The 20,300-nt window shown below is 45.4% G+C and overlaps 2 protein-coding genes across 2 annotated transcripts in view; both read left to right on the top strand.

Annotated features, from left to right (window-relative positions):
- The window catches only part of LOC123035014, a 74,365-nt gene that overhangs the window by 36,484 nt on the left and 17,581 nt on the right, over window positions 1–20,300 (top strand). The gene's annotated exons all lie outside the window — the stretch shown is intronic.
- Window positions 14,066–14,950, top strand: LOC123035013 (mas-related G-protein coupled receptor member H-like). The gene has a single exon (XM_044452845.1). The coding sequence runs from the start codon at window positions 14,066–14,068 to the stop codon at window positions 14,870–14,872; it is 807 nt and encodes a 268-aa protein (XP_044308780.1). The 3' UTR covers window positions 14,873–14,950.

Below are 20,300 nucleotides of genomic sequence, written 5' to 3' on the forward strand. Positions count from 1 at the left end.
GAAATGCAATGGGCAACTAATCATTACTAGAGCAAAAGAGATGCTTGGTAAAATCTATCTGGCAACAAAACGTGAGCGAATGCAAAATGAAAAGATCAGTAGGCACACACGCTCCCTCCCTTCTGGCATGGAGAATGGCTCCCTAGACAAGGAATGGCAGTGGTGCCGAGTTGAAATCCTGGGTTTAAAATGGTCAAATGGCAGTCAATAAAATAGAAATGACAGAATAAGAGGTAGACAACGTCAGTAGCAATCTTATTCCAAACCTTTCAGGAAAACAGTGATTCTTCACTGCTTTCCTCAGATCTCTGCTAGTTCACCTGGGTCCTCTCGAAGTTTAAGCAGAAGTAAGGGTTACACCTTGCAGCATGCCCAATTTCCTAGGACGCAAAAGCAATTTTTCAGCATAGGCTGTTGGTTGGAGCAGGAAAATCCATCCATCCATCCATCCATCCGTCCGTCCGTCCATCCGTCTGTCCGTCCGTCCCCTCTATCTCAGTGGCATGCCTCACAGCTGGGAATCTTGCATGGCTACCCACTCCTCTTGCATAGGAGCATTAAGTTCAGGGTCTAAAATTACTTCGTTACACCACTTCTCCTGCTTATTAGATATTCAAGCCGTACCAACAGTGCACCACAAACTTGTATCCCTCTTCAATCCACATGGTCCATGCCTGCATCTCAAAGAGTTTGTATCTGGAACTTTTCCATCTGCTGGGAAGAAATGCATTCTCCTTGAGCCCCTGCTCATAGGGAAGATACTTTGCCCCAAATCAAGCACTACAGTCCAAAACTCATAAGCACAACTGGTGCAACTGCCAGGAAAATAAAGGGGATGTGTGTGTGGTGGAGATGTCCACTATCTAGTTCTGTAGGTTACCGTGCAAGGAAGTAACGCTTCCATTCCTATGGGAGTACCTCTGAGCTTCTGCTGTTCTCTCAAACATTTTGGTATATTAAATAAAGTTGTACTTGAATATGTATCTTTGCACTCAGAGGAAAATGAAGAGCCACATATGCCAAGCAGACAATGATTTCATGTTCATGGGTATTCTGAGCCTATACTAATCCATCATCTCAATCAAGCATTAATTGTTGTTAGTTGTGAAGTCTTGTCCAACCCATCGCAACCCCATGGACAACATTCCTCCAGGCCTTCCTGTCCTCCACCATCCCCTGGAGTCCACTTAAGCTCACACCAACTGCTTCAGTGACTCCATCCAGCCACCTCATCCTCTGCCGTCCCCTCCTTCTTTTGCCATCTATTGTGCCCAGCATTAGGCTCTTCTCCAGGGAGTCCTTCCTTCTCATTAGGTGGCCAAAGATTTTGAGTTTCATCTTGGCCTTCTAAAGAGCAGTCAGGGTTGATCTCCTCTTGGACTGACCGGTTTGATCGCCTTGCAGTCCAAGGGACTCGCAGGAATCTCCTCCAGCACCACAATTCAAAGGCCTCGATTCTTCGGCGCTCAGCCTTCCTTATGGTCCAGCTTTCACAGCCATACATGGACAGTACCAAAAGGGAAGCATTAATAGCATGTATTAAAGCCAGCATGGCATAGTGGGTAAAGTGCTAGACTCTGGGACTCAGGAGATCTGGGTTCTTGACTCCAGGCCAACCATCAGTGCTCAGTGTATCCCACCTTACAGCATTGTGATGAGTATAAAATGAGGAGGATGAAAACTGTGTGAGCAGTTTGGATTCCTTGCAAGAAGATGGAAGGAGGAGAATTATTGTTGCTATTCATAATAACCTGTTTCAGCAGCAGCAGCAACCATGACTTCATAGGGAAGGACCATATTGGAGGGGTGGAGCCCATGACCTGTTGGCAAAAGCTTGATCCCTGGAATCCATAGAAAAAGAAATCCTGAACATGCACAAATGTCCACTTGAAAAAATATATTTATCCTGATGCCTGGAAGCTTGGGGAGTGATCACCAGTCCTTGTAGACCAGATTATGTCAGATGCAGGGACAGAAAGATGAGTAAGACTCAAACTCTCTGAGGTTCTCATGTTGGGAGCTTGGCTCACCTTGTCTCCATTCCTACCTGTGATCTGCAATCATTTACATGCAATCTGAGTGGGAAAATTTGCACTTTGGCTGAAATTCTTTTAGCATTCACCCAAAATAGATTGTTTCCACCTATTACTACAGTGTGGAAATGTGCATTTTCCCATTGTGTGCATTTTCAATGCATTTTCCTAACAAATATATTTCTAACACAATTGCAAACTCAGGCATACAAATACTTTGCACAAGAAAAGTGCTCACATTTAGGGCTTGGAACAGGGCAGGTTGCAATTTTTATGATGGCTTGATGTTCAACAAATTAGAACGACTTTCTCATACATCTCTAGCTGTTTGGACTGGATAATACAGCTTCTCTATCCTTGAAACATACATCTTGCCGGTTTATAAATTAGTGCTGATATCCTTCTCTTTATCGCTTGTCTGTTTGGCTCCTTCATTCTGGCACCGATGTCTTGACTTTGAAATGTGTATGCATTTATGCAAACAATTCTTAGTTGGTGGATCTGTTGAACTGAATCGTCCCTTGATCTCTCTCTCAGCATGATCTAAATTTGCACACCATGTGTAGCAATGCTTTCTTAAGCACTGCTTTAAAAAAAAAAAGAAAAAAAAGGATGCCTATTTAGGAATTTGTTATTAAAAATAAGTTTCCATCACAGTTAGTTGCCTTGGTTATATAGTCACATGTAAGCTCTGTGTTTAAACAGAGCTTTTATTTAAACATGGCCTTAGTGTGCTAAAATGTAGGTAGGACAGAAGCATCTCTTCATCTGTGGTCATGATTCTGGTTACGTACAAGGCCTCTGTAGGGGTTGTGTTGTTTTTTTAATCCAAGTAGTGGCACGTGCTTTATCCCCAAGGCTTTCCATTTCCAGAGAACCTGGAGTATTCTGTCCTTGGGAGATGCTGTGAAATGTTTCACATTTTAGGTTCAGCGATGAATTCCTTGGTCTTGCAGAAACGGGGATGGCAACATTGCTTCTATTTAATGGAGCTGCTTGGCTTGTTTTTCTCAATTAGTGAAGAGAAAATATAGGATCCTAGATGAATACAGATGAGCTGGGCAGCTGCTCTCTACTGATGCTTCCTCAAGGGATTAAAGAGAAGGTTCCACTCATGCTCCCGCTCCTCTCCTGAAACTCTTCCTGTCTTCTCCAAAACAGGCCTGTTCTCAAAGTTGGCCTGGAAAACTGCAGGAAGAGACCTTGAAGGAGCTTCCAAGGCTTCTGCTCCCCCTCCACTTGCGCCTCCAGTTCAGAGTCCGTCCACAAAGAATGGCTCCCTGGCCCACGCACTGCACTACAGTCCTTTATGGAGGTGAAGCGGGTCATCCAGGCAGCCTCTGTCATACAAAGATGGCGATGGGAGCATCATTAGCAGGAAGGATCCACTGAGTGAGTGCTGGGTCCCCACTCGTGGGGATTCAGTTGTGCTCATGATTCCAAACTAGGTGTCCTTCTTCCTTCCTAATGACTTGGGCATCCCACTGCTTGATGGCCAGCTGGTGGGAACACCAGATGTTATCCAGATGGTGGGCTGCCTTGACCTGGTGTTGGAAAATGGGGCGCATTGATTTTCAGGGGCCTTCCTGTTCCACTTGTTTCCCGTGATGATGCATCAAATGATGTGTTAGGTGGAGCCTGATCTGGGTCTTACCGTCTACCTGGCTTTTCTTGAAGCTTGCTGGCCTTGGTGCTTCAGCGAAGAATTCCAGACTCACATCTTCCTCCAGTTCAGATTCGGAGCCCGGAGCATCTTGTACCGTGTGGGCTAGACTCTTTGCTGACTTTCGAAGCATCTGTGTTATCACAGTCTAAAGAAAGGGGCACCAGAGAGGAGGCCATGGGAGGGCAGGAGGACCAAAGTGGGATCCTTTGAAGCTCCCACAAAGTCCTTGCCTGCAGCTTCCCCTTTCAACCAAAAAGGTTCCCAATGCAGTTTTGTGGTAAGACTTTTCTCAGGCTCACTATTAAAAAGCATGGGAAGAAGAAAAAGGAGAGACAGTGTGGTGTGGTGGTTAAGAACGTGGAAATGGGACTCTGGTGCTTTCTTGCAGGGATGATCAGAAAGTAAAAACCAATGGAATTATGACACTAGGATAATGCTTCAAACAAAAATACTGAATTAAACATTATTCCCAGTAAGTAGGGTAGGAAGCTACCTGTACTTGTATAGGGAACAAAAAATGTCTCATAAAACCATTTTAACCATGAGAGCCAGTGTGGTGTCATGGTTAAGAGCATGGGGCAGGGACTCAGGCGATCTGGGTTCTAGTCCCTTCTTGGCCATGGAGCCAAGTGGGTGACTTTGGGTCAGTCACAGACTCTCAGCCGAACCCAGCTCACAGGGTTGTTGTTGAGGGGACAAGATGGAGAGCAGCAGGAGGAGAATGAAGTAGGCTGCTTTGAGTTTTTTAAAAGAAAAAAAGCAGGATATAAATCTAATAAACAAAAAACTAATAAACAAATGAATAAATAAGAAGGGAGAAGTCAAGGAGAGGAGTCAAGAAGTGAACTCAGAGACTAGTTATTTAAATAACAGTTTTTACAATAATCAGCTTGACAGAGGTTTTGGTTCTGCCTATCACCTGCAAAACCTGATATGGCATAGGTCAGACATTTTGGTTCATCCTTACAGCAGCCCTATGAGACGAAAAGGGCTGAAAGGTAGCCATTGAACTGAAGTTACCAAGCAAGTCAGCTTTATGGATGTTACATAGCTCATTTTCACTCTGATTCTGCCAAAGCAGAATTTCTACAAATTAATGCTTTGTTCTTCCCCATTCCCATCGCAAAGCCCAGTCTTCTCAGTAATTCACAAAGAGAAAGCTGGAAACAATAAAAGAATTTGCACATGCACCAGAGAGGGGAAAAAAGATGGATAATAAATCAGTGTTAAACTACCAGAAAATTAATGCAATAAAGAACAACTGGGTTAAAAATACTTTGTGCTCCAAAGATCCATTTGATGCATCATCCTTCTGCCCTCTGTTTTATTAAAACTGAGAAGAGCAACTGTTAAAGTACCTTGAACAGGCATGATCAGGCACTAATTCCTGTTTTGTTATGCAAGGAAAGGTAAATACTTATAAATTCAATGCACTGGATTGCCTCTTATTTCAAGTGTGGAATGATTCTGCGGAATACAAAGCAGGGCCGGAGAGTCTCTTTCCCATAGGGTAGCAGAGAAAAAAGAAGGCCCAGTGAAGTAATCCAGTTGTCATTGGTCAACATAACAATGCTTCTATTAATGCGGCCCAGAAAGTTTGCTGTTTTTGCAGCAAGATCACATTGTTGATGCATATTCAGCTTGTGATCTCCAACAATTTTGAGAGCCTTCTCACAAGGATCCCCTATCTTTGTAATAACCAAGCCTTTTCGCAATGATACAGGAACCACACATTGCTTAGAATCGTAGAATAGTACCGGAGTCAGGGAGCATTAAGGTAATCAGGTCTAACTCCCTACTCAGTGCAAGGCTCCAAGTTATAGCATCCTTGACAAATGCCTGTCCAACTTTATCTTCAATTGCATCACTAGATCATTGATTCTGTTTCCACATCGCTATAACAGCCCTGAAGTTTATTCTGATGTTCAGCCTGAATCCTGTAACTTGAGCCTGTTATTCCATGTCCTACCCCCTGGGATGATTGAGAAGAGATCCTGGCCTTCCTCTGTGTGACAGCCTTTCAAGTACTTGAGGGGTACTATCATATCTCCCCTCAGTCTTTTCTTCTCCAGGCTAAACATGCCCAGTTCTTTCAATCTGTCTCCATAACAGCTTTGTTTCTAGTCTCCTGATCGTCCCTGTTGCCGTCCTCCGAACCTTTCCAGCGTGTCTGCATCTTTCTTAAACTGTGGTGCCCAGAACTGGACACAGTACTCCAGATGAGGCCCATGTAGTGCTGCATGGAGGGGAACTTATTAATACAGCTCAGAACACCATTTCCCCCTTTCTGTGTGTGGCTGCATCACTTGGTTTATTCATATTCATCATCTATAATGATTCTGAGAGCCTTCTCATTTGTAATATTGTTGATCCAAGTATCCCCCATCTTGTAACCATGCTGCTGTTCATATGCCAGTTCGTTTACCAGTTTTCCAAATAAGTTGTATTCCAAGGGATCCCTAACAAAGCAATATGAAATTGCCAACAATAAATCATTTCCCACCAAATCACCATAGAAAAAGCAAATCAGTACAATATTTCCTAATAACAAAAAAGAGAGAAATGCCCTCTGGCCCAGGTGGCAGCCAGAGATGGATGAATCAGTGGAGCGTATCCAGAATCTGCCTTGTGTTGACAGGCTGTGATAATTAAATCAAAGTTTAAATGTAGGTAAAATCACAGGCTGTTCTTTTTGCATTTCATGGTATTTGACCCCACTGTTTACTTCTTTCTCCCCCTTAGAACTTTGATGCTCAGTTTGCTTTGCTTCTGTTTTCCATTGTGATCTGTTTTTCTTTTTGTGTAGAAAATTATGCATCGTGTCGACAAAGTGGATAAGGGGACGTTTTTCTCCCTCTCCCATAGCACTGGGACCAGGGGCCAGCCCTGCTATTCCCAGCTATCACACCGTGCTGGCATTTGTAGGACCGTTGCTTCTGTCTATGCATGCACAGGAGTGAACCTCAAACCTGTTTACCCAGTGCGGAATCCTTGTAGGGATATACAGCTGTTGCTCACTGAGCCCTCTCTCGGCTCCTTCGGCTGCAAACACAGATGCAGTCTCCAGAATCCCCCTGCGATGGCTTTGCTGGTAGGCAGGGTGGCTTATTCTGTCCTCACTCCTTGGGAAGAGCTGGGCATGGCCCCAGTGCAAAGGGGGCTGAGCAGAGCAGTTCAAATGCTGGGGCTCTGCATTCATTTGAGCACTGCATTCCTAAACTGGGGCTCACTGAGCAGAAGGCTGCTGTTGAATCAAGGGCTATCATATCAGCTGAACCCAACGACCCATGGCTCATAAACCAATAACAAAGCCTGGGTTCTCTTTATGGTCGTTTATGTTAAACAGACCATGGCTTGGTAGTGCAGATGGATCCAGACAATGCAATAACCCAGGTTTCAGCAACAACTCATGGTTCCAACCCAACACTTGACTGATGTTCAACTCTTGAGTGTGGGTTATTGTGTTGTCTGAACCCAGCCTTTGTAATAGTTCAATCAGTCTGGAGGAGGGACCATAGTTCATCAGGAAAGCAGTTTTCTTCATGCAGAAGATCTCCAGAAAGGTCTGGGAAGGAACTTAGCTTGAACCTCTGGAGAGCCTTTGCCAGTTAGTGTTCACAATACCAGACTAGATGGGTTACCTTGGCATAGGGCAACTTCTGGTGTTCTGAGTTTTCCTTCTGGCTCCTTCCCATCTTTTCCTCTTTGTTCTCCCACATCATGTTTATCAGGAAGGATGACGAGAGAAGCCCTTTCCGATCTTGGTGCATGCATTAGCAATCCAAATGTATTGGATTGTTGCTTTATTTTAAAGCACCAATTGAATTAGTCCGCTTCTCCCATGCTGCTGGAGAGCTACTGGGCAGAGCTAGGAAAGTGAGCATCAATCCAAGCATGCCACTAGTGCATTTCTTTCTGCTCCTGGGCACTGTTCCATATGTTTCCTCCATCTGCCGTTGTTTGTGCAAACCTGAGAGACCTCTAGTGTACTCTGGGCAAAATGGTGTGCAGCCATTTGCACAGGTAGAAGCAGAAGTCAGGGAATTTAGCAAGCAACCTTCAAGTGGAAAAGAGGCCAAGGGCAACTGAACCACAGGTTGCTCGGAAGTAGAAAGATGGAGGGAGGCAACTAGGGCTAAATCTCTCCATAAAAATCTAGCTTTTCATTGGGCGGTCCTCTCTGCTCCCGCAATCTTTGTGGAAACTCTCACTCCAAGCAGCAAAAGAATATTTGTGAAGTTTCAGAGAAAAGAAGAGGCAGCAAACAAAAAGCTGGAGGGGAAATTGTTAGCTACATGACAGATTCCCCAGCTCCTCAAATCATTCTATGTGTAACGAGCAGAAGAAAAATGGCCACATGTCCCTTCTTCAGCCTAGCTATCCATTGTGTCTCAAACACCCTTCTGGGGACAACCAATGCATGTTGTGGAACTATTGGGGCCTGGGCAACAACAGGGAGACACACTGATGGCAGAAATAAAGGAGTTATGCAGTCATGGCAGAGAGCCAATGTGGTGTAGTGTTTAAGGGTGTGAGACCGGGACTCAGTCAACCTGAGTTCTAGTCCCTGTGCAGTCATGGAGCCAACTGGGTGACTTTGGGATGAGAGAGCTTGGATATAATTCTGAAAGCTGAAACTTAAGCATTTATGTGGTCATGCACCAACTCAGGAACTTGCTCCATTGTGCTGTGGAAGTCCAAACTGGACTTCTGGAGCTTTTTCCAGAAGCAACTCTTGAGCTCTGTCTAGGAAGGGGTGCAGGATCCTATGGATCTTCCTGATTCAACCTTGTCCTGGTGCCAATTCAGTCTGATGTGATTTAGCCAACACAGGGACTTCCGTGTATAAAAGAGGACACCGTGTGTATATTTTCTTTTGAAACCAGGGATCGCTTCTAAACCAGGGATTGCTGTAAATGGTACAAACTTACACAAATTATGCATATTTCTGCTAAGTGCATACATTGTGCAGCTGGTGGAGTTAAATTAAGCCGGATCTCAAATTAATGGCCAGAAAATTGAAGGTAGCAAGGTAGAGTGCATGCATGTGAAATGAGAGGACAATGCTTCCATACCTGTCCATACTTTTCATGTTACATACAACAACAAGAACATCTCACTTCTAATGAGTTGGCTCTTACTCACACAAATTGTGCTTGAGATATGTCCTACCCGGTTCCATATTTTTGAGCAATATTGCAGAACCTGGAAGTAAAAACCCGACTCTGCCCACCTTTGGACATTGGATCAGAAATTAGTCAAAAGACCATCAAGCTCAAATAGAATGAGTCTTTCAATGTTATAGTCCATAATCTTTATTTATTTGTATAATCAATTTCACTGGACACCTGTTTGGTTGCAGGCTCCCCTTAAAGTGATATTGGGTTGTGTAGGATTTGTTTTTGGAGAAATGAAGTTTCCCAATGTGGCCCTGTCTTCTTTCACCACATAGCCAAACTTTTCTAAAAGTTAAATGAAAGATACGGTTACTTGGTAAGACAATGTAGCAGGGAAAAAGAATGAAAGAGGAATGCATGCACTGGTAGCGTCTGGTCCTGTCTGAAAGGTTTTTTCTTTTCTTTACAGTGTCTGTGTACGTGTGGTAACTCCAACCATAATTGGGGTTCTTTCGGGTGGCAAGACCTATGCTCAGTGGCCAGGCTGTGGTAGCACACCTGGTCTGAAAGGAGCCCTCTTTTCCCATGCAGATAAAGGTTAGAAGTCCTGTACTATGGGCAGCATCTTTGGTCATTAGGCAAGGGGACAGGCAAGGGGGAAGTCAGGGCCTTCTCAGTGGGGGCACCGTAGTTCTGAAATGCAAACCTTGAGGACACTCTTGGGGATCCCATCGCCTGCTCTCAGTTCACGGCATTTCTCTATCAACAAGCTTGGGAATGTTTCAGTGTTTCCTGTTTGGTATGTAAGGTTGCTAGTCCTTATGGACTAGTGGCTCCATTCAGTGTGCTGAATGAAAATGGGGAAGCTGGGGCTCTCCCTTAGACTGAAGAAGGTTAAATGTCAAAAGGAGAAGTATAATCAAAGTGGCATTTTGTCTAACTGGTGCCTCAAAGGAAGGAGACGGTGAACTGGCTCTGGATGGTCGCTCATACAAGAGCAGCGGTGTGGCAGCCAGTTAGACGTGGGGTCTCCTGTCTTCATGATATTCAGAGCCGTCCCCCAAGCCACACCCCCACCCAAGCCACACCCATTCCCAAGTTCATGCAACCCACCATGATGCAATTCAAAGCGCTTTGAATTTCTGCAGAGTAATGAATGCAAGAGGAGGGTATCACTTTTTAAAGTGAATCAAGGACAGCTTCTAGAAGTTATTTCCTATTATCTTATTTATTAGGAATGAATGGATTTTTTAAGCAGTTACATTCATACCCCACTCCCCAGCCCAAAAGCACCCAGAGTGGCTCATGTGGAATTGATAAGGCAGTCCCTGTCCACAGCCTTACTATCTAAAGACATGGCACACAGAGGCAGACCTTGGGGGAAAGTATCTGAGGAAACCCATGTGCACTCCTGGCAGGCCCATCCAATGGTTGGGATCCAGCAGCAAAACACCCCAGTTCTTAACCCACTAAATTCAGAACTCCGACCCCGTGGCAGCTGCCAGCCACGGACCAGCAAAACTTGAGAGGCAGTGAGCGAGGAACAGTGACTGGCTTCGGGGAGCTGGAGACCCCCCACCCCCAGATCCCCTCCACTGTACCTTGTCCAAGACATTTCAATCCCCAGTCTTGGAAAAATCTTTAAAAATGCCTGGCATAGGTAATATAGCAGGCCTTCACTGTAGTTGTAACTGTTCTGAATGATTCTGCTATGGAAATTTTGATACTTCGTATACTCCTTATTATGTGCACTTAATAGTGAACAGTTGCTGAGTTCCGATAACTAGGCGTAACAGACACTGAATGTGGGGTTAATCTGATTTTAAGGCTGTAATGGCTCTACTCAGTACTGGGATTTTTGTTTGTTCCAGCCTTTGTGCAGTGTGCCTTTAATGCATTGCACCCTTCTCAGTGAACTTCCATTACTGGACAGTTTAAAAGGACAATAAATGGATGAATGGATAGATGACGTGTAGCCAAGACTGAGAAACAAGAGGGAGGTGTCAGCAAACTTGGAAGGAAACCCACATTTGTACCCACTGCCTTTTCCTTTCCACTTCCCTTTAGAGGATCCATCATTTTCAAAGTACGTAAAAGTGCCAGAATCTGTCTCAGAGGCAAGTTTTTCCCAGTAGAAAATTGTCTTTTTTGAATAATGGGTGAGTTCTTTGCCAGCTCAGAGGAGATTGGCATGGAGAGAAACTGAGCTATTTCTCCAAAAGGATGAAAAAGCTTGGTTTATTTTCTGAGTCAATTAGCTTAGGGAAGTGCCGGTAGCCTCTCTCCAAGACACCCTCTGTGCTGGTCCCCAGAGCATCTCCATTTCCTGAATTCCACGGATGGCCACCCTTGCTAGATCGGGTAGAGGCCCCAAATGGCAATGCAAGATTGAAGGCAGAGGTCCAATATCCCTCTTTCTTACTTCTCTGAAAATGGCTGGCTCACTGCCACCATGTAATTTAAGTAGTAGAGGAGAGTGAGCTTTGCAGACCAGGGAGACTGAGAGAACCCTGCCAAGGGCTAATGGAGCACCAGCTAATGGCTTGCTCGGAAATTTTAGGAAGAAGTGAAGTCTGGGGCCCACCCATTTGGAACCTCGAGAAAGCCACACTCTGATATCCTCTGCCTGGGGTTAGGTGCTTTCTGTTGGATGGGGGAGAAGAGAAAAAAAATCCTCTTTTTAACTTTCATCAGAGAAGATGGAGCTGCAGGACCTGCAGTTCTGAAAAGGGAACAACGTTGTGCATAGTGGATTAGATACAGGTAGGGCATTTTCTGTATATATTTTGAATATTTCTCCTTCATGTTGCTATGGTGCTGCTCTTCTCTCTCTGTTTACATGCTTCCTAGGTGCTCTTTCTGAGAGGACTTTGGCTTAAGGGTATGGAATGAGCTTCCATGGGAGGGGGTTGAAGCCCCATCGGTGAGGGTGTTCAAGGATAGGCTGGACGTGCACATGGTGGGCATGTCGTGAGCGGAGCCGGCTGGAGCCGGGGGTCAAACTAGATGGCCCAGGAGACCCCTTCTGACTTGCTCTGTTTCCCTGTTTCTGTTAACATCCTCATCAAAAGGAAGTCTAACACCCTCAAATGTGTCTGCCTGCATTCAGCCCTTGCTCTCTTGTCTCACCCATCCCAGTTGCCTTTCTTCTGTACAAAGGTAGCCTAAAGCTGGTACCATGAAACAGTGAATTTGGAAACCTATATGCAGGATGCACAGTCCCATGTCTGGCATTATTTCTGCTGGCCTTTTGCTTTCTTTTGGTGTCAGGGGCTCTGTTTCCTCCAAGCATGAGAAGGATTCAAAACTAGCCAAGGGACCTAAATCCCCACCCTCAAGTAACAGTGGAAAATCTTATGCAGCAACCAGGATTTTCCTAGGCAGTGTCCGCACTTGCAGTCTATCTGGACAGCCATGAGAACTAGAAGGTTGAGTATTGTGGGTTTCCTGTGAGCCACGATCCTTAAAATGGTGAGTTCTGCAGCCAGACCAGTGCCATGCTATGTGGCTTTGCAACTATGGCAAAGCCACATTTTCTAATCCAACAATGACCAAAACCCTCTGTAAGTGGCCTTCATACATGCTTGAAGTGCATGGAGGAAAAGTTGTCGGCGGCTGGTGCATGTTCTGGCACGTCCTTGTGCCTTTGCATGCCATCAAGTGCGGGGTGCAGGCAGTGGAGAATTTGGCCACGGGGGGATTCCGTGGGGATGGGGGCATCAGGCATCAGGACACACTAAAGGTCTTGAGGGGCATCCTGGAGCTGCCAGATGTGGACCCCTGCTTTGCTGGAAAGGAGCCTGCACAGATGGGGAGCTGGCGGCAATGCCTCAGTCCTCCAGTCAGTTCTCTCCCCACATAACATGTAGTGAATCAGTAGGCTGTAGCACCTACAGATCTGCAGCAACATTTTAGGTAGTGATTTCAGGCCCATCTGTAGAGCTCAGTCAGGTTGAAGTCCATTATACAGGCTCATATAATGACCCCCTGGAGTGCCAGGTTAAGGGCTAACGCTTCTGAAGGACTCCCCATTATCGGAGCAAACCTGCGTCAGTGTTGCTTCCAAGTGTCTACGGAAAGCCACTTCTTGTATACTGATAATTGTTCTTCACAGGTGCCTGTTATTATTTTCCTTTTCAGAAATGCATGAAAGCACACAACCAATTAATTTAGCTCGACTCCACAGCAGCTGATGGAACAACACTGCCACAGAAGGGGGTGATGGCCACCCATTTGGATGGCTTTGAAAGGGGATTGGACAAATTCAGGGAAGGGAAGGCGTTCAGTGTCTGCTTGCCTTTCTGACTATGTTCTATGTCCATTACCAGAGGCTGCATACACCTCCTTGGGCAGAAGGAGGTCTTGCACCCATCCTGCATGAAGGACAGCTGCTGTGAACAGGATCCTCTAAGTGAATGGAGTGTGCACTGGATGGACCCTTGATCCAGTCTGGTGTTTCCTGTGTTCTTGTGTTCTAAATTCAAGTGCTGAGTGGAAAAAAGTGCATAGTCAAAATGGAGCCATTATGAAACAAGGGTGAGATAGCACCAAGCTCTGGGAAATCTAAGGTTTCCAAAAACGAAACAAGAGTTATTTAGGAAAATAAAGTGGAGAGGGGGGCTTAAGAGAGCCCAGTGAGCATTCTGCAGGCTCAGTGGACCAAGAATGCTATTGGGGTGGGGGAATAGGAAAATGGTGGGGGGAGCGGGAATCCCCCACAGTTCAACATTCTGTCACAGGCCCTACTTGTTCAGAATAAAACCTGTGGAATATCCCACCGCTGCTTCTTGCATCTGTGGGAGCCCCATTGTCCTTGAAAGAGCCTACTTGGAAAAAAGAATATTTGGTGAGGCTTAGGAGAGCTAGCCATTCTATTTCCCATTAAGTGAAAGCAAGCTCTCTGCTTGGTTCAGTGCATAACGCAAGCAAACAACACCATGCCAAAAACGTTCTGCTGTGCTCGTATTTCTCTGCTGCAGTGACTGAACCTGCCTCTGCCTTTTTTCTCCTAGAAGTGTCTCTGCTACAAGAAGACTCATGAACTCCAAAAACAGAGAATGAGCATCATCTCAGACTTGAACCTGACATCCATTTCCCTTTGGGATGCTGGGCCAGGATCTAATGACGTACACTTGGACCCACCAACCTTGATTTATGAGCCCCATTATTATCATTTTTCTGACTATTCAGTACTGATCACCAACATTTTTACTTTTGTCATTGCCTGTTTTGGTGTTGTGGCAAATGGGATGGTCATCTGGGTTCTCGGCTTTGGTGCTAAGGTGCGTCCTTTCACCATCTACATCCTGAATTTGACCATCGCTGACATTGGAGTTCTCCTATCCAGAGCCATATCCTTCTTTTTCCTGCTTTTCACAGATGATGGGATGCATCTTGGAAGTGTGCACTTCCAGTTCTTCCTGTTCATGTGCATCGTCAGCCAGAGCCTCCTGACGGCCATTGGCATTGACAGGTGCCTGACCACCTTTTTTCCTGTCTGGCGGCGACACCGACAGCCAGCACACTTGTCTGTCATTGTGTGCGTGGTCGTGTGGATCCTCTCCTTCCTATTCTCTGCTCTCCACTTAATCCGCTTCAGTTCTGGGGAGAATGAAAATGCTGGCATTATGTTGTACCCATTCAAGCTGGCGACTCTGATTTGCCTCCCACTTGTAACTTCCTGCACTGTGGTTTTGATGATCAAAGTCTTCTTTAAGAGTCAGCAGGCTCAGCGGGCTGTGCTTTCAACAGCCATGGCGATCACTCTTCTCTCCTCTCTCCTCTTTGTTTTGCCTTTGAATGTCATTTGCATGATCCCAAGGTTGGAGGACGTACCTCCCTACATACTAGAATTGGGCTGCTTAGGAGCTTGTCTCAACAGCAGTGTCAACCCTCTCATTTATTTCCTGGTTGGGAGAAAAAACAGTCGATCTAGGGAACTGATGAGGGATGTACTCCAGAAGGTTTTCCAGGAGGGTGAAGAGTATAGGGAAGAAATGGAACTAGAACCCCCAGTGCAAAACCAATTGCAAGTTCCAAGTTTAGAGACACAGTGACTTTGTACGGGGATGTGACAATATTTAGTCCAGGACCTGCCACAAACCCAAGATTCTGCCTAGAACCTTGGCATGTGTATGTGATACAGGCTGAGTGAAGAATGCATTTAACTTTGGTGGATATGCCCATTTCTGGCATGAATTCTGTGGCTACCATTTCCCAACCAGGCTGGAACACAAATGGACATGTATGATAGATCAGGCATCAGTTCTTGTAGAAATTTCTTTTCATAGGATCCTTCATGCATCAGTTCTTATAGAAATTTCATTTTGGCTCCCTCCTCCCTTCCCCATTGAGTAGAAGAATACTACTAATGTCTAACAATGGTTTTTCCCTGTTTACCACCTCCACCATTCACACAAACACTGCATTCCTGACAGGTGTACAATTCACGTAACTGAATGGATAGAATGGGTATGACTACCCAAGTTAGATTGTTTCTACATGAACCTAGTACATATACATACTTCAAGGTTCTTGATCAGTCACTGCCAGTGTAAACACATCTGTGTATGTGTGATTTTTTTTTGAATTTTTGCTACTGTATAGATTACTTTACCTTAGCTGTACAGCTACTATGGAAAAGGGAAAGTTCATGTTACACAAAATTAGAAACAGAATGAATGGAACCTGTCTGGGTGTACTGGATTTACTTTGCTCATCAGGCAAAAAAATAACAGTGTAGGGCTGGAAAAGGCATGGGAAAAGGACAACTGGAATATTTGGGGGACCTGAGGGGAAACAGGGGGGATCGGTTGTCTTAGGAAAAAAGGCCAGCATGGGGAGAGATGACACGGGTGTTCCTGAAGCTGGGTCATGGGAGAATTATGGATTACTTCTTCACATATAGCACTCACTTAATCTGTGGATTGGCCCCCAGAAATTGTGGGAACGATCACCAACTTGGATGACTTTATTAAAAAAAGTTTGGACAAAGGCATGGATTGTAAGAGTGCAATGGTATCTGATTAGGGCTGCGAGTCAATATGCTGTCTCTGCTATCAGAGGTAGCATTTGTGCATACGCCTATCGCTGGGGAATATGGGTAGGATGGTGCTGTTGCACAGGCGGTGGGGACTGCACAATCACCAACAGAATGAAGAAGAAAACACTTGAGTCCAACAATGAAGTCAGTGAGGTCCCACCTTTAGAGAGCCCACTCAAAATAATAGTGCATAGTAAGCTGCCTCTTCTTTATTCAAGTGTCAAAAGAAAGTTCCTTAGGTAACTCTTCTGTTTGCCCTGGATGGGTGGAGGGACAGGCAGAACCGTTCCTAAGGATCAGACAATGCTCCTTCCCATAATTGAGAGGTTTTCGCTAACGTCTAGAACTCCTATGGAGGCTGGAAAGTGGACAGAGGCAGCGGGTGCTTTTGTTCGGCCTCTTCTGCCTCCAACTAACCTTTTGTCCGATGAACAAGTCCAGGGAACTTGGATGCTTGCGCACTCGTTTGGAACATTTAGGTTGCTTCGAATAAAGCTATTGCTCAGCCATGGAATTGGCACGATACATTTTACATACTGTGGCGGAAGTGACAGAAAAGCACCACTATCTACATTTCACAGTTCTGACCTCTCATGGTATTCTTGACTTGGGTCTTACCATGCTAACCTTGCAATTGCTGCCGAGTGTCTTGCCAAAGAGATCTGTGTCAGAAGATTAATAAATCTACTGGTGTAAGTGACTGTCTTAGTTCTTTGCCACAAACATTATGGGGAACAAGAAAAATAAAATGCTTGTGTTTGTCTAATTGAAAATGTCCTGCTCCAATCCACTTCAGCATCCTTCATCTCTAAGTACTATGGTGTTTACATGTTCCATTTCTTGTTTCCAATTTGCCTTGGTTCATACTTTCCGCAATTCTGTATGCATTGTGTGGCATCAAGACTCCCCTTTCTCCTCTCTGCATGTCAGCTGCTAGACCTCCTTTCTGCTTTGATCTAACCGAGACAGTAACAACAGCGCTATTTGTGTTTGTCCTTTGCTGTTCCCCAATAAGTGGATGAGTGCCTTCTGACCTGGGAGGCTCATCTTCTGGCATTATCACTCATTTCATTTTGGATTGCTTCACCTTAGGGTTTTCAGGGAAAGAAATATTGAGAGGTTGTTTACCATCGCCTTCCCTTGTACAAGACTAACCAGAGTTAGCCTGAGGACAGTGCTGCTGTCCGTGAAAAAATCCTCCACCAGTCCTGCATGCAGCTTTCACTGCTTCTAAACAAGTGCCCTTCAGGAGTTTTCCCATCCCATCACCATTAGAGAGATCCCTTCTGTCCAGCTGATGTGGCCATTCCTCCTTCTGAGGGTGGATGCATCTCAGTCTGGTGTCTCGTTTTGACCATACTATCTTGGGAGACCAGCCTAGTGAGAGAGTCCAGCCTCCAGGAGGCAGCGGTTTCTACTCCTCTGATGCTTCCAACCCCCCTCACCAAGTTAAGGTGTGCATCCAAGACGGGTGATAGAAATGTTAACCACTCTCAAACCCCACTGGACTCAATGAAAATTTCAAGAATTGCATGGAAAATATGAGGTGTCTGGAAAGTTTTCTTCTTTGCTTTAAAACATCTTTCCATAACCAATAGATGTCAAGGATAAGGAGAGCTTAGCTGCCAGGATTTATAACAGCTTTTATGTCTGCATTATGCTGGGTCAACAAGTTTTCCAGAGCCTGGTCAGAGAAACTCTGTGGGCTTCTATCGATTTTCCTTTCCAGTCCTCGGGATCCTAACTGAGCTTGCTCATCAATCCTAAGACGTCTCCTCAGTGTCTGAACATCAACCAGCGTGTAGGACATCAGACTGCAGATAGACTTAAATAAGAATGATCTCCTGCTTTTCCTCCACCCTACTTCTATAGCCGTGCCAAAAACTCCCTTGCTGTCGCTTTTGCAGGCCCATCACTCCTCCAAGAACATGAGGGAGGGAGTTTCAGCAGTTTTTCTGCAACTTTCAGAGTGGAGGAAATTGCTTCCCAAGGTGTAAGTCTGAAGTTATTATGCTTCCATGTCAGGGATTTGCTGGCAGAATCTAGAAGCTGTATGAGAAAATTGTGTCCTCAGGGCAGGACTGGGTAATCTTTGGACCTCTGGACATGTTCACCTGCATTTAAGCCAGCTTAATCAATGATGGGAGCTGTAGACCAAAACATCTGTCAGGGCAGTGCTGCCCCTCCATCATAGGGCTTGCATGCCTCCTTCCTCCTCCTCTCCACCACCATAAGGATTTCATGCAATCTTCAACTTCCTTCATCCTCCTCTCCACCACCTAAAGGCTTGCATGCATCCTCCCTCCCTCCCTCCCCCCCCCTCTCTCTGTGTGTGTGTGTGTGTGTGTGTGTAACTGAAATAAATTTAGCTTCTTATACCACTAGGTGGACATGTAATTTCACCTTGATCCATGTGAATGCATCTAAAGAAAGTTCTTCTGTCTTCTTAGTATCATTCACTTGTTCAAGGAGGATGAGTGAGGGAAAAAGCTTGGTTTGGAAGGATCAGTATTATCAAGCCTTCTTCATGCTCTTATGGTGTACTTGAATTTGATCCACAAGAAGCCTGTCGTTAGAGCTGCAGGGGCTGGTTTTTGGTTTCAGAAAAGGGGAACTCTCACACATAACTGCAAATCTATGGTGTGACTGCTCTTGAAATTGTATGTACTGTTCTGGCCATGTAACATGATATTGTAAAGTTGGAAATAGTACAGGAAAGGGCTACTAAAATGATCAAGAGCTACTCCTGCATGGGGAAAGGTTATTGCATCTGCTCAGAAGAAAGATGAGTGGGGGTGGACATGAGAGAGGTGTCCAAACTTATATATGATGTGGAGGATGTGGATAAGGAAGCATTTTTCTCTCTTTCATAGAAGGGAGAAACCCAAAGCGGTTATTGCCTGGTAGGAGATTTAGCATGGAAGGACTTCTTCACACAGCAAATAGAGATGTGGTGGGCAACAATTTACAGGGCTTTCAAAAAGGACTGGGAAATTCACAGAGGAGAAGGCTATCCATTGCTACTAGTCCTGTTGGCTACATGCTGCCTCTACACCTTTTTCACCAGTTTCTGGGAAGCATTGATGGGTCCCTGTGACCACTGTGTGAGCAGAATGCTGAACTAGGTGGATTCTTCGTCTGATGCAGCAGGGTTCTTATGACTCATTCTTATATTATAGTCCAGACTGAGAAACATGCCTTAGGGAACTGGGTCTCTTCAGCCTGGAGAAGAGGAGACTCAGAGGGGATCTGTTGGCGACATACAGGTATGTGAGGGGGTGTCACATGGAGGTGGGTAGAGACCTGTTCTCCCCTGCAGAGGAAGGCAGGACATGCTCCAACAGAGCCAAGCTCAGGGAACCAAGGCTCCATTTGGACACCAGGAGGCACTTCCTGACAGTTAGGACCCCGAGGGTGTGGAATGGGCTTCCCCGGGAGGTTGTTGAGGCCCCATTGGTGCGGGTGTTCAAGGATAGGCTGGACGTCCACATGGTGGGCATGTTGTGAGTGGAGCCGGCTGGTGCCGGAGGTCAGACTAGATGGCCCAGGAGACCCCTTCTGACTTGCTCTGTTTCTATGTTTCTATGTCCTCAGATTTAATTCTTGGGGCTCTCAGTAGACAACCTGCTCCAGGTATTCTTGGATGCATCTGATTATCTGGGCACCACAGTTTAAGAAAGATGCAGAAAGATGCAGACAAACTGGAAAGGGTTCAGAGGAGGTCAAGAAGGATGATCCAGGAACTGGGACTGGGAACAAAGCCCTGTGAGTTGAGATTGAAAGACCTGGACATATTTAGCCTTGAGAAGAGAAGACTTTCAGGGTCTACAAGTACCTGAAAGGCTGTCACAAAGAGTAAGGCCAGGATCTCTTATGGATCATCCCAGAGTGTAGGACATGGAATAATGGGCTCAATTTATAGAAAGTCAGGTTCTGACTGAACATCAGGAAGGACTTCTTGACTGTTAGAGCAGTACAACTATGGAATCCAGGACCTGGAGAGGTTGTGGGCTCCACCATGCTAGAGGCCTTCAAGATACAACTGGTCAACCATCTGAGATTGCAACTGGGTGTCCTGCACTGAGCAGGCGGTTGGACTTGATGGCCCTCTGCTCCCTTCCGATTCTACTATTCATGATTCTATGATCATTTCAGTTGGGGTTCAGGCTGAATTCTGTTACTGAAACAGCTTTACTCACCCTCTATGATGACCTATGTGTGATCCTAGCTGTTGGTACTCCTGGATCTCTCAGTGGCATGGGATCATTCTGGGATGTTGGCTGAGTTGGGAGTAGAGGGTATTGCATTGCAGTGGTTCTGCTGCTATGTGGATGGCCAGTTTCAGAAGATGGTATTTGGGGAATATTTCTCAGCAACTTAGACTCTCTAGTACTGGATTCCTCATGAGCTGGTCTTCTCTCTCTCGATGTTTAACATCATGA

The sequence above is a fragment of the Varanus komodoensis genome, unplaced genomic scaffold, assembly GCF_004798865.1.
Source record: "Varanus komodoensis strain SLA01 unplaced genomic scaffold, ASM479886v1 scaffold75, whole genome shotgun sequence".
Classification (NCBI taxonomy): Eukaryota; Metazoa; Chordata; class Lepidosauria; order Squamata; family Varanidae; genus Varanus; species Varanus komodoensis.